Genomic DNA, 15,079 nt, shown 5'->3' on the forward strand with positions numbered 1-15,079 from the left:
CACATCGCAGTAGCCAGGATTTGGCCCATATCCCTCTTCCTATTCATATACACATCCACATGCCTTTTAAATGTTGTAATTGTACCAGCCTCCACCACTTCTTCTGGCAGCTCATTCCATACACGCACCGCTCTCTGAAAATGTTGCTACTTGGGCCCCTTATAAATCTTTCCCCCACATCCTAAACCTATGCCCACTAGTTTTGGATTTCCCCACACCGGGAAAAAGACCTTGTCTATTTACCCTCATGATTTTATAAACCTCTATAAGGTCACCCTTCAGTCTCAGGCACTCCAGGGAAAACAGCCCTAAGCTATTCAACCTCTCCCTATCGCTCAAACCCTCCAACCCTGGCAGCGTCCTTGTAAATCTTTTCCTGACTCTTTCAAGTTTTGCAACATCCTTCCTATAGGAGGGAAACTAGCAGTGAACGCAGGATTCCAAAACTGGCCTAACCAATAAAGAAAAGCATACCAAACACCTCCTTCACTATCCTGTCTACCTGTGCCTCCACTTTCAAGGAACTATGAACCTGCACTCCAAGGTCTCTCTGTTCAGCAACACTCCCTAGGACCTTACCAATCAGTGTCTAAGTTCTGCCTGATTTGCCTTTCCAAAATGCATCACCTCACATTTATCTAAATTAAACTCCATCTGCCACTCCTCAGCCCATTGGCCCATCTAATCAAGATCCCATTATACTCTGAGATAAACTTCTTGACTGTCCACTATACTTCCAATTCTGGTGTCATCTACAAACTTACTAATATTACCTCCTACATTCACACCCAAGTAATTTACATAAATGACAAAAAGCAGTGGACTCAGCACTGATCATTGCGGCATACCACTGGTCACAGGCCTCCAGTATGAAAAGCAACCCACCATATTATGTCTTCTACTTTTGAGCCAGTTCTGTATTCAAATGGTTAGTTTGGTGGATAGACAGGTAGTGTTGGGGAGACAGGAAGGCTGCAGAAGAATTTGGACAAGCTAGGAGATAGGCAAAGAAGTGTCCGATAGAGCACAAAGTACAATGTGAGGTTATGCACTTTGGTAAGAAGAATAGTGGCATAAACTATTTTCCAAACATGGAAAGGTTTTGGAATCTTAAACACACAGGGACTTCGGAGTGCTAGTTCAGGATTCTCTTATGGTTAACATGCAGGTTCATTTGGCAGTTACGAAGGCAAATGCAATGTTAGTGTTCATCTCTTGAGAGGCAGAATACAAGAGCAGGGATGTACTACTAGGGTTACATAAGGCTCTGGTCAGACTGGAGTTGGAATATTGAGCAATTTTGCTCCCTGTATCTAAGAAAGAATGTGCTGGCCTTGGAAACGGCCCAGAGAAGCTTCACAGAAATGATCCCGAGGATGAAGGGCTTGTCATATGACCAGCAGTTGAGGACTCTGGGTCTGTACTCAATGAAGTTTAGAAGGTTGAGGGGGTAATCTCATTGAAACTTACAGAATATGGAGATGCCTGGATAGACTGGATGTGGAGAAAATGTTTCCACTAGTAGGACAGACTAGGACCTCAGGGCACATCCTCAGGGTTAAGGGACGACCAGTTAGAACTGAGATAAGGAGGAATTTAACTGTACAAATGCAAAAACCAGAATTTGCAGTCAGTTTTACATAAGAGAACGTTAACTGTCTCATTGTCATTTCAAAGCAACTTTGTTAAGATCCCTGAGTAGTTTATAGCTTAGGATCTCTTATTGTGGGCATCATCAACAGGGAGACCTTCTCCATGCTATGAAGACAACTTCCAGCTCCCAGCCAACTCTCAAATCAATCACTAGCCTAACGGAAGCCAAGAACTGTCAGACCTAGTTGATGACTGGATCTAACCTTCACCCTCTACTGGTAAAATTAAAAATTGGGTCTGGGCATAATAGAAGAACAAGACTGACTGCATAATCTTCTTCCCCGAAACTCCCTGTTCATTTACATTTGTACAGCATATCAAAACGATATAAAGAGAATGTTGTGATTTTATCTGTGGTGTGTGAGTAGCACAGTTTATACTGTGGGCCTGGAAACAGAAGACAGGAGCAATCAGGAAAAATCTCTGAGCACATATCTAACAACACATCTGCTGGGAAAATAGTGTCCCTAGGCTTTCATGGTTTGAATTGAGCCTTAGTTTGAATTTTGTGAGCAGTAACTTAAAAGATCTCAGCAGTGTACGGTCCTGTACTGCCACCTACTGTCTATAGCTCTGGTGTAAAGTTTTATTATCAACTTAATTCAAATACACAGAGTCATAGAGATGTACAGCATGGAAACGGACCCTTTGTCCAACTTGTCCATGCCAACCAGATATCCCAACCCAATCTAGTCCCACCTGACAGCACCTGGCCTATATCCCTCCAAACCCTTCCTATTCATATACCCATCCTTTTACATGTTGCAGTTGTACTAGCCTCCACCACTTCCTCTGGCAGCTCAGTCCATTATTAAGGAGCCATAAAATCAAACAGCATGGAAACAGACCCTTCGGTGCAACTCATCTGCACCAACCAGATGTCCTAATTTGACTTAGTCCCATTTGCTAACATTTGGCCCATACCCTCTAAATCCTTCCTATTCATATACCCATCCAGATGCCTTTTCAAATGTTGTCGTTTATTTGACATAAATTGTCTCCTGCATAATGCAAATACAACTGAACATGTAATTTTACCACCTCACTTATGTTCTAACTGGGAATAATGCCCAGCATGCACCTGAAAATGCCATTCCAACATTGATATGAACATCACTGAGAATCAGAAATTGACCAGTGAAGAGTTAAGACAAATGGAATGGACTTTTGTGAGAACTCGGTGGAAATTGAGGATTTTAAAGCAAGTCAGGGAATTGAAACCTGGTGATGAAATAGACAAGCTGTTTCTTGAAAACATGGGCAACACTGTCTCTGGAGGAGCTTAAACAGGGCAGATGCCAGAGAATATAACCAGGCAGTTTAGTTTCAATAATAGGCAATAAATTGCCACCTATGGTCAACTTTCAGTCAAAGCTTTTGTATAATTGGCCTGAAAGGGTTATTGCTGAAGGGTGCAGTAAACATCACCCACCATAATGATGCCATATGGACTTGATGACAGAATAGTTTTGAATCTCAAAGGAGTGAAAGCTAACATCTGGAACTTCCTCAAAGTCTCTGTGATATCAACATAATTTGTAACCACCCTTTAAACTGTGAGCCCACACAGCCAGTGGAAAGCTCAGCACACACCAACTGGCATAACTGCTGCTGCACAGAGGGAATATTGCCAGTAAATTAAGATATCTAAGTTACTTTAACTTCAGCCAGGCTGAAAAGCATGAAGCTAAAGAATGCTTTTGCAATGGGGAGGATTTTGGATGTAAGGGTGGAGAAGGACCCTATCTTGTATTTCCTGCAGACGCACATAAGAAAAACTTTTCAATATTCTCATGTTCTGTGCAAGAAAGAATATCTTGCTAGGTTGGATATCCGAAAAACCCCTGGGCCTGTCGGGTTGGCGGAATATTGTTATGGAGCATATGCCCCTGGATTTTCTCACAAATATGGTACACCACAAAACTGAAAGTTTTTACAAGACATGGCAGCCCTTTTTGGAATACCTTGATACATATTTATCTGCCACATTAACACGGGCTTTTATATAGCCGCAATGATTGGGTTTTACGAGTCCAATATCCAGCGAGGAGGAACTGTGAACGTATGAGCATTTTGTTTGGCTGGGCTGAGTTATTACTATTTATCAGTTTGTTGTTGGTCATTTATTTATTTTGTTAAATAGCCAGTTTGGGGTTTTCTTTTATTCTGTATTTTTCTATATACATTTATAGAACAAAGAAAGTTTACATCCCAGGAACAGGCCCTTCGGCCCTCCAAGCCTGAGCCAATCCAAATGTACTGTCTAACCCTGTTGGTCAATTCCTAAGCATCTGTATCCCTCTGCTCCCCACCTACTCAGGCATTTCTCCAGACCCATCTTAAATGAATCTACCATGCCTGCTTCTACCACCTCTGCTGGCAACACGTTCCGGATGCCCACCACCCTCTGTGTGAAGTATTTGCCATGTGTATCCCTCTTAAACTTTTCACCTCTCACCTTGAAAGCTTGCCTCTATCCACCCTGTCTATACCCTTCATATTTTGTAAACCTCAATCAGTTCGCCCCTCAATCTCCTTTTTTCTAATGAAAATAAACCTAACTTACTCAACCTCGCTTCATAGCTAGCACCTTCCTTACCAGGCAACATCCTTATAAACCTTCTCTGCACCCTCTCCAAAGCGTCCACATCCTTTTGGTAATGTGGTGATCAGAACTGTACACAGTATTCTAAATGCGGCCGAACCAATGTCCTGTACAATTTTAACATGATTTGCCAGCTCTACACTCAATACCCTGTCCGATGAAGGCAAGCATACTATATGCCTTCTTGACCACTCTATCCACCTGTGCAGCAACCTTCAGGGGACAATGAACCTGCACTCTCAGATCTGTCTTCCCATCAACTTTTCCCAAGGCTCTTCCATTCATTGTATAATTCACTCTAGAATTAGTCTTGCCTAAATGTATCACCTTGCATTTGTCTGGATTGAAATCCATCCGCCAGTTTTCCGCCCAACTCTCCAGTTTATGTTTATCCTCCTGTATTCTCTGACAGTCCCTTATGCTTTTTGCTACTCCAACAATCTTCGCGGAGTTTTTACATGAGGGTGGGTTGGAGATTTTTTAAAAATTTTGTTCTGTTTTGAATTGCATTGTTTTGTACATGCTTTAATATTTAAAAAATCTATTTTTAATAGAAATATATTTTTAAAAAATGATTTTGAGCTCAGATCAAACATTGCCAACTTAGTAAGCGAGCACCATGAAGCACAGCTACATAAACAGAGGTTCCAAACACAGATCCACACCAATAAGACCACCTGTATCTGTAACTTTAGCTGATTCCACCCCTCCTTACCTAAGTCCACGTGCAGCTGAAACTCTCATCCACACTCTTGTTACCTCCATACGTAACTTTTCCAACATATCCCAGTGAATAGATCTAGCTAAAGGAAATGTTTACACCATCCAAAACTCTTCTGCTTATGTCATTAATCGAGCCTGGTTCAGCTCACCCTGCTCCCTTGTGTTTCTGAAAAAGCCATTCTTCAATGTTCGAATTTTGATCCTTGATTTCAAATCCCTCCATAGCCTTGCCCAATTCCCACAACAGTTTGTGCCAATGCAGTAATCAGTAGCAAAACAAAAGTGCTTGTTTTGAAAAGTTTGCTCAGGGTATTCAGTTTACTGTTTTTGCCATTTTAAGTTTTTATCAACGTAGATACACTTGTACCTCATTTACCTGATTACTGTTCTGACAATTAATAGAATTGCAGCCCTGTTGGAAACAGTCTTGATGGGATTTATCACTTCTAACTTCCAGGGATTAGGATTGTGTTTACTGTCAATTCCATAGGAAACCATGTATAAAAATGAAAATTAAGTGGAAATCCCACTTTTTCTCTTCAGTGATTATTTTGGAATCTCCCCATGCATTCAGCCAGGAACCATGGAAATCCTGGCTTCAGTGTGTTGCAAGGATCCACAATAGAACACTTGGTAATCTTGACAGTGAAGGAGTAATGAATGATTGGGAAATCTACAGATATCAATAAGTGGCCAAATAATCTACAGGGAAAAGATGCATGGATGATAAACTGCTTTGGTTGAGTAATTGGAAAAGTGGAAAATGGAATTCAGTCTGGAGAATTGCAAGATTATACATTTGGGAAATGCAAACAAAGCAAGAGAATACATATAAACAGGAGATTATTGAGAACAGAGAGATCGTAAGAGACATTGGAAATGCATGTTCACAGATTCCTTAACGGTGACAGGACACTCAACTAAAATGGAAAGGAAGACATGTAGCATGCATTCCTTCATTGAACAAGGCACTGAGTACATAAACAGACACATAATGCTGGATATAAGATCCAGGTTCCGCCACAGCTGGGAGTTTTGGTGACAAAAGCCGTGATCATCACATTACAGAAAGTAGAGAGGTAATTTACAAGAATGTTGCCAGAGTTTGAAAACAGCAGATATGGGAAAGATAGGGTTGTTTTCCTTAGAACAGGGGGAACAAGGGTTTTTTTTTAAAAGTCTAACCTAACAATCTTTAATGCTTCCAAATCAGAAAAATGAGATGAAAACTGGACAAATTAAGCAGTAGAAGTCAATGGAGAAAAAGAATGAGCAAACAAGAATCAACTGGGGGTGGGAATTGTGAGCTGTTCACTTCGGGAACGTGCAAATTAACTAATTAAAGGGTCATCCTACCATTGGTGTGACGGTCCTTACAGAAGGAGGAATCTTGGGAAAGGAATTCGCATTACCGACCTTACAGCTACAACATCTCATCCACTCAAATTAGGTCACATCTACAATCGGGTCCAGCGTTATGTGAAACAAAACCTTTCCCCCCCAACTCCGAGAGCAGGTCCGTCGCTTAAACATATCATTATTCAAATTTTACTCTTTACATAACGCAGCTTTTCTATTTGCATCAACTCAAATAACACGTGTTCAAACCCACCTGCTAACGAGGAGAGGCTGTTTGTAATCAATGGGGTCATCAGTATTTTAAGTGTTAGGAGTGACCTAAAGATGACTTTTTCAATTTATCAGACTGCTGGAAAATTCTTTTTGTTGTTGAAAGGGTTTTGGTTTCAGCGACTTTAGTCTTGAAAGCTTTACCCGGGATGTCTCTTTGTAACAAAGTGTTGGTGAATCTCTCCGAGAATGAGCATAGGAATGGGAGTGGGATTGAGATTGCTAATCTCTCTGGTACTGGTTTAGCCAGCTCTATGGGAGAGGCAGGAGGGGACATTCTGAAACAGTGTATCATTGCTGTCCTGTGTGTTCTGATCATCCTGGGCAATACGGCCGTGTTATTGGTGATCTCCTCGCCAGTTTCTGGCTGGTCCAAAAACAGCCGCCTGGTCCTGATTTCATTGACCGGGGCTGATGCTGCCCTCGCTCTGATAGTCATCCCTCTGAATTTATATGGTAGCAGTGTACCCCAGCTCCGAAACCAGGCCGACTCCCCCTTCTGTCACATTGTGGTCTTTCTAGACGCCAGCATCCTAACTTCCTCCATCTATTCCCTGGCTACTATCAGTATCGAGCGCTACATCGCTGTATTCTTCCCACTCAGGTACAGCACGGTGATGACCAACTGCAGGATCAAAGCTCTCATTGCACTGGTTTGGCTTTTGCCACCCATCCTCTCTTTTCCCCTCTCCATCCCTCGGGGAATTGTCAAAGTTTACTTCTCCAGAGCATCTTTGATATGTAATCTGGATTTCTCCAGCAATGTCACCTATTCTCTCCTGCTGACTGCATTCATCTTCTTCCCCTGCTCACTCATCATGACTTTTGCCAATTTCCGTCTCTGGTTTGTAGCCAGGAGTCAGAGGAATCGCTTTAAACCGAAGAAGGCGAACAGGAGACACGATGCTGCTTCCAGAATCCTTCTGCCTGTAGTTATCGTCTATTATATCTGCTGGTGCCCTTGCGTTTGCAACATGATCTACCAGGGTGAGTATTCTGAGAAGCAAAACACAACATTGACCAGAGTTTAATTTCAAGATATTCTTAACATGTTATTGCTGAATGGTCAGCTTACCCTGCACCCTGTAGAATATTGAGCCTTCGGGAACCAATATAGAGTTCAATACTTTTAGCGCCCTGAACACCACCTTCCATGTCCTTTACCCATCCCGTACCCAATCTTTATTGTTGCTTGGGTTGCTTTCAGCCCAGAAAACTCATTTTCACTAACAGGTACTTATTGTTCTTATCAGTTTTACACCTTACCTGATATACCTTTTTATTATTTCTTTTGTTTGTCAACCTGTTCCCCTTCCCCTTTCCCCCTTTTCCCGACTCTTCCCCTTCCCTCTTTCCCCTTCCCCTTCCCCCCCGACTCTTCCCCTTCTCCCCCCCCGACTCTTCCCCTTCTCCCCCCCCGACTCTTCCCCTTCTCCCCCCCCGACTCTTCCCCTTCTCCCCCCCGACTCTTCCCCTTCTCCCCCCCCGACTCTTCCCCTTCTCCCCCCCCGACTCTTCCCCTTCTCCCCCCCCCCGACTCTTCCCCTTCTCCCCCCCCGACTCTTCCCCTTCTCTCCCCCCGACTCTTCCCCTTCTCTCCCCCCGACTCTTCCCCTTCTCTCCCCCCGACTCTTCCCCTTCTCTCCCCCCGACTCTTCCCCTTCTCCCCCCCCGACTCTTCCCCTTCCCTCTTTTCCCCTTCATTCATTTTCCCACCCACCCCCCAATCCCCTTCACTCCTTTACCCACCCACCCCCCCAATCCCCTTCACTCCTTTACCCACCCCCCAATCCCCTTCACTCCTTTACCCACCCCCCCCAATCCCCTTCACTCCTTTACCCACCCACCCCCCCAATCCCCTTCACTCCTTTACCCACCCACCCACCCCCCCCCCCAATCCCCTTCACTCCTTTACCCACCCACCCACCCCCCCCCCCCAATCCCCTTCACTCCTTTACCCACCCACCCACCCCCCCCAATCCCCTTCACTCCTTTACCCACCCACCCACCCCCCCCAATCCCCTTCACTCCTTTACCCCTTTACCCCTTTACCCACCACTGCTCTTCACCATCTTTTCCCAGCTGCCACTGGTTCTGGATCACAGGATCCAAAACATTGACTCTCCACAACTGCTGCCAGACTTGCTGAGTTTCTCCAACAATTTATGTTTGTTTTGGAATATTGTGTAATTTTGTTTACAGATACTTGTCCAAGTAAATGCCTTCTTTTTAAGTAAAGTATGATCTTCATTAAAAATCATTCCGGTTTACATTTATTAAAATAGTTTTTCCAGTCAAAAGTTAATAAACTTTGTAGTGGTTCTGTTCGCCGAACTGGAAGTTTTTGTTGCAAACGTTTCGTCCCCTGGCTAGGAGACATCATCAGTGCTGTGGAGCCTCCTGCGAAGCGCTTCTTTGATGTTTCTTCCGGCATTTATAGTGGTCTGTCCTTGCCGCTTCCGGGTGTCAGTTTCAGCTGTCCGCTGTAGTGATTGGTATATTGGGTCCAGGTCGATGTGTCTGTTGATGGAATTTGTGGATGAATGCCATGCCTCTAGGAATTCCCTGGCTGTTCTCTGTCTGGCTTGCCCTATGATAGTGGTGTTTTCCCAGTCGAATTCATGTTGCTTGTTGTCTGAGTGTGTGGCTACTAGGGATAGCTCGTCGTGTCGTTTCGTGGCTAGTTGGTGTTCATGTATGCGGATTGTTAGCTGTCTTCCTGTTTGTCCTATATAGTGTTTTGTGCAGTCCTTGCATGGTATTTTATAAACTACATTAGTTTTGCTCATGTTGGGTATTGGCTCCTTTGTTCTAGTGAGTTGTTGTCGGAGCGTGGCTGTTGGTTTGTGTGCCGTTATGAGTCCTAGGGGTCGCAGTAGTCTGGCTGTCAGTTCTGAAACACTCCTGATGTATGGTAGTGTGGCTAGTCCTTTTGGTTGTGGCATGTCCTCGTTCCGTGGTCTATCTCTTAGGCATCTGTTGATAAAGTTGCGCGGGTATCCGTTTTTGGCGAATACCTTGTATAGGTGTTCCTCTTCCTCTTTTCGCAGTTCTGGTGTACTGCAGTGTGTTGTAGCTCTTTTGAATAGTGTCCTGATGCAGCTTCGTTTGTGTGTGTTGGGGTGGTTACTTTCATAGTTTAGGACTTGGTCTGTGTGTATTGTTTTCCTGTGTACCCTTGTGGTGAATTCTCCGTTCGGTGTTCTCTGTCCTATCACGTCTAGGAATGGGAGTTGGCTATCCTTTTCTACTTCTCTCGTGAATCGGATGCCTGTGAGTGTGGCGTTGATGATCCGGTGTGTTTTTTCTATTTCTGTGTTTTTGATGATTACGAAAGGGTCATCGACATATCTGACCCAGAGTTTGGGTTGAATTTGTGGTAGGGCTGTTTGTTCTAACCTTTGCATAACTGCCTCTGCTATGAGTCCCGAGATTGGTGATCCCATGGGTGTTCCGTTGATTTGTTCGTATATCTGATTGTTGAATGTAATCAGATATACGAACAAATCAACGGAACACCCATGGGATCACCAATCTCGGGACTCATAGCAGAGGCAGTTATGCAAAGGTTAGAACAAACAGCCCTACCACAAATTCAACCCAAACTCTGGGTCAGATATGTCGATGACCCTTTCGTAATCATCAAAAACACAGAAATAGAAAAAACACACCGGATCATCAACGCCACACTCACAGGCATCCGATTCACGAGAGAAGTAGAAAAGGATAGCCAACTCCCATTCCTAGACGTGATAGGACAGAGAACACCGAACGGAGAATTCACCACAAGGGTACACAGGAAAACAACACACACACAGACCAAGTCCTAAACTATGAAAGTAACCACCCCAACACACACAAACGAAGCTGCATCAGGACACTATTCAAAAGAGCTACAACACACTGCAGTACACCAGAACTGCGAAAAGAGGAAGAGGAACACCTATACAAGGTATTCGCCAAAAACGGATACCCGCGCAACTTTATCAACAGATGCCTAAGAGATAGACCACGGAACGAGGACATGCCACAACCAAAAGGACTAGCCACACTACCATACATCAGGAGCGTTTCAGAACTGACAGCCAGACTACTGCGACCCCTAGGACTCAACGGCACACAAACCAACAGCCACGCTCCGACAACAACTCACTAGAACAAAGGAGCCAATACCCAACATGAGCAAAACTAATGTAGTTTATAAAATACCATGCAAGGACTGCACAAAACACTATATAGGACAAACAGGAAGACAGCTAACAATCCGCATACATGAACACCAACTAGCCACGCAATGACACGACCAGCTATCCCTAGTAACCACACACTCCGACAACAAGCAACATGAATTCGACTGGGAAAACACCACTATCATAGGACAAGCCAGACAGAGAACAGCCAGGGAATTCCTAGAGGCATGGCATTCATCCACAAATTCCATCAACGGACACATCGACCTGGACCCAATATACCAATCACTACAGCGGACAGCTGAAACTGACACCCGGAAGTGGCAAGGACAGACCACTATAAATGCCGGAAGAAACATCAAAGAAGTGCTTCGCAGGAGTCTCCACAGCACTGATGATGTCTCCTAGCCAGAGGACGAAACGTTTGCAACAAAAACTTCCAGTTCGGCGAACAGAACCACTACAACAAGCACCCGAGCTACAAATCTTCGCACAAACTTTAATAAACTTTGTTTTGCGAAAACCCATAACATATTTGTGACAAAATTAGTATTTTTATTGCAAATTGTACTTTTTAAGTATAAGATTTGTAATTGTTTTTCACCAAAAATTTCAAATTTTTCAAAACCTGTCAATCTGATGGGGGGAGTTAGCTGGTGGTGAGAGAAACATTAAGGTGTCCATGTAGGAAAGTAGGTTGAGGAACAGCAGAGACGAAAGGAAAAAGTCAGAAGTCTGACATTGTCTTTATGTAATTCATCATGGAAGTCCAATTAGGAACTGTTTCTTTCCTTGGTTGAACGGGTAGTATTGCATTTGAAGAGCTAACCTTATTTAACCACAAAATATACACATGCTCTTGTTTCCTTGGAAAACAACCTTTTTTTTTAGAATTCCAGTATCTATAATGGAGAAAATGCTTCCTAAGCATCAGCCACTGTTAACTTCATTACCACAATTTTTCTTTTAAATTGCAATTAGCAACCACTTCCCCAAAACATTGCTTGAAAGTTTGTCCTCTGTGTAGTGATTTCTGTTTATTGCTATTCATTTGTTCATGGGATGTAAGCATTACTAACTAGACCAACAGATTGTGCCCATCCCCAATTAACATTGAGAATGTGACAATAATCTGCCGTCTTGAACCGTTGCTGTCAAGGTGAAGTAGGTACACCCACAGTGCTGTTAGGGAGTTGGGGTTTGACCCAACAATAGTGAAGAAATTGTGATATTGCTCCACCTCCGGACAATATCTGACTTGGAGAGGAATTAACAGAGCAGGTATTATTCCCAAACATCCACTGTCCTCCTTATTTAAGGAGGTAAATGTTGCAGGTTTACAAGGTGCTGTGTAAGTTTACCTAAATATTGTTTTTTTAAAAAAAAATCAGTTTATGAATTATTTAGTTATGTGCATGTAACATTTTGACTCCAATGTTGTCATCTTCTACCCAGAACTGACCTCTCCACTCCATGTCCATCCATCTGCAAGACTATTTCCTTCATTAGATTGACTGTCACTAATATTTAAAACTCATCTACATGTGCTGTCATAACTCAAGACTTGACTACTGTAATACTCCTTGATTGCCTCCTAACCTATCCAAGTCTACCATTTGTACAATGGTCAGTGAGCCATTGGCCTTGGTCTGATTGACAGTGATTTTTCATTTCTCAACACATTGAATTCAAAATTATTTTCCTAGTTTATAAGTTCATCCATTGTCATTTACCATCGTTATCTCTACAGTTCTCCAGCCTGTGTTTTAATTTCACTTTAACTCTAACATGAGCATGAGGAAAATACTGGTTTAAAATGATATTTCAAAAAAGTAATTTATTTGGAATTGATTTGCAGATTACTTGAATCACCACTAGTTTAAAATTCAGATAGTGTTTTATTGATAGTATTATAACATGAATTGGTCGCTTATTTCAAGCAAACACTCCTCTGTTAATTCTGTCTTAAATTCAGCTCTAACACAGCAGGGGGCATCAGAGTGGTTGGAATTCGTTGCCCTGTGGTTACCGTGTGGAAATGGTTTCTTCAACTGCATTGTGTACTTCTGGTTAAACCGAAGTTTCCGCAAAAAGTTTCAGGAAATGGGGCAAAATCTCTGCTTGTCCGAATGGTTTGTTACCCGAGATGGTGCAATTTCTCAAGTTCCAAATGGAAAGCTACTCGTGAAAGTTCAGAAACAGCATGGTGATGCAAAAGCAAGGGACAGCAGCATCTCCTCTATGTGTAATTTGGTGTCCTTCAGCAGTGAAACCATTTTGTCAAATACGTAGTCTAAGTATGAGAAGATGACATCAGATTGTAAAAAGACCTGTACAGGTATAAAACTTTTTTTTGTGACAGGAACGTTTATGGTGGTGGTTGAGCAGGAAGCTGTGCACACCCACTGGAATGGGGAAATCTATCTTTTTGATATTGATTGTAACAGTTACCATTAATGCAATAGATACTAGAATTAAAATATGCACATTTAGTCTGGGCTTGATAACTTGCTCAAATTCAGCTCAGTGATAAAATACATTGTATAAGGTAACTCAGAATTGTTTCTCAAGCATTTTGTTTCTGTGTTTTGATCTTCTAATTGGCTAACTTAATACATTTCTGTTTTACACCATGTTAGATCGGTATAGTGCAGCAAATCTGCTTGTCTTATTTATTAGATTAGGTTGATTCCTAGTTGTGCTCTGAAAATAATCATAAAGTAGCTCTTGTACTAGGGTAAGTCTCAGATCAGAGAAATTAGGCCGTCTATGAATATTCACGCAAATAATTGGTGGGTTTCTAGTTGAGACTAAATTAGACCAAATCAATATCACTGCTGTATTTTCTCATTTTCTATGACAGTATAATATCAATGGTAAAAGAACCAGTGCAATTTAGAATGGTGCTTTACAGCAGTCTAGATATCCAGTATAAGGACAGGAACTCCTTGAGTTTTAACAAAGGCCATCAGCTTACAGTTTGCATTTTAAAGAGAACTTGTGGAATTCATCTCCTAACCTCACTCCCAAAGCATTGGTTGAAATTCCAAAGTTCTACATAATAGAAATGGATTTTTCTAACTGTAAATCAGAAGACCATTTACAATGCTGTTTCTTCAATTTACGTATTTAATGTAGTTAAGTAGTACCACCCGAGGTGTTGCCATGAAAGTGATCAAGTGAGTAAAGCTCAAAGTAAACACTTGTGAATTTTGAACAAAAACAAAGTCCACAAGTTAGAAGGCTTGCAGAGTTTTTTCCCTGATTTTAAAGATTTATCAGAATTAACATTACACCATCTTCAACCATTCATTGGTGAACTGAAGTCCCTTTGTTCTCCTCTGAAACAAGCTTTTGCTATAATATTGACACACAGCTTTTTTTGTGTGTGGTTCAGAACAGCCTATATGATATAGCACTAGTGAATGGATAACTCTCAAATTAACACAATTTTAAAACAATTTGATATTACTAATTATCCCTATGATTTTCATAAGTTGGTACTAAATGAACAAGAATGACATTTTGGAAGAAGTTTTAATAAAAGTAACTTTTTTAAAAAATAATTTTTAATCAGTCTACATATGGCCACTGAAAAGTTACTTTCTTTTAAAGTGAAAGTTTAAAATGTAAGTTTTTTTTTCATAATTACCCTTCTGACTGATACAAACATTAGAATTTTTGGGTCTTGCATTGTTTGAATGCCCAGTATCAAATTTTAAATCCTTAAAATCAACTTGAGGTTGCCTTTTTGAAAAGATTTCTGCAACTTCCAAATAAAGAGACCAATTGCGCAAGCTAAAAACTGAGCTTTGAAATCACATTTAATGGTGTAATCTTGATATGTACAAATAAGGCATGTAATCGTTAACTAAAGTTTGGAAGTTTCTGCTTAGTACAGAAGCATCACTATCTCATGACTGGAAAAGCTTGAAAGAAAGCCTATTTCAATTCTCTTGACGGATGTCACATTTTTAAAAAATATTTTTGGGTAGTTAGGAAATCCTTAACATTGTGCAATGTGACCACTTGTTGCTGTTCACTTAGTCTTATGCCATATTGAATAGTTTTACATGTATAGTTGTCTTTGGTTACTAATATGTATAATACTACAGTTAAAAAATTTTTTCTTTGTGGATAATCTGAAAAGTTCTTAGTTTGTGATTAATAACACAATTAATTTATCAGAAAATAAAGCTATCATGCCTTTGTAAATATCTTGTCATTCAGCTTCCATTTAATAATTTTCAACTTTAATTATGGTCTTGCTCACTTACAT

The 15,079-nt window shown here is 41.6% G+C and overlaps 1 protein-coding gene across 1 annotated transcript; it reads left to right on the plus strand.

Moving 5' to 3' along the window:
- The first annotated feature begins 6,759 nt into the window (after positions 1 to 6,759).
- zgc:162592 (uncharacterized protein LOC561993 homolog) lies at positions 6,760 to 13,092 on the plus strand. The gene is made up of 2 exons (XM_060838337.1): positions 6,760 to 7,597; positions 12,776 to 13,092. The coding sequence occupies exons 1-2, from the start codon at positions 6,760 to 6,762 to the stop codon at positions 13,090 to 13,092; spliced, it is 1,155 nt and encodes a 384-aa protein (XP_060694320.1).
- The last annotated feature ends 1,987 nt before the right edge of the window (positions 13,093 to 15,079 follow it).

This window comes from Hemiscyllium ocellatum, chromosome 17 (assembly GCF_020745735.1).
Source record: "Hemiscyllium ocellatum isolate sHemOce1 chromosome 17, sHemOce1.pat.X.cur, whole genome shotgun sequence".
In the NCBI taxonomy this organism is placed as follows: Eukaryota; Metazoa; Chordata; class Chondrichthyes; order Orectolobiformes; family Hemiscylliidae; genus Hemiscyllium; species Hemiscyllium ocellatum.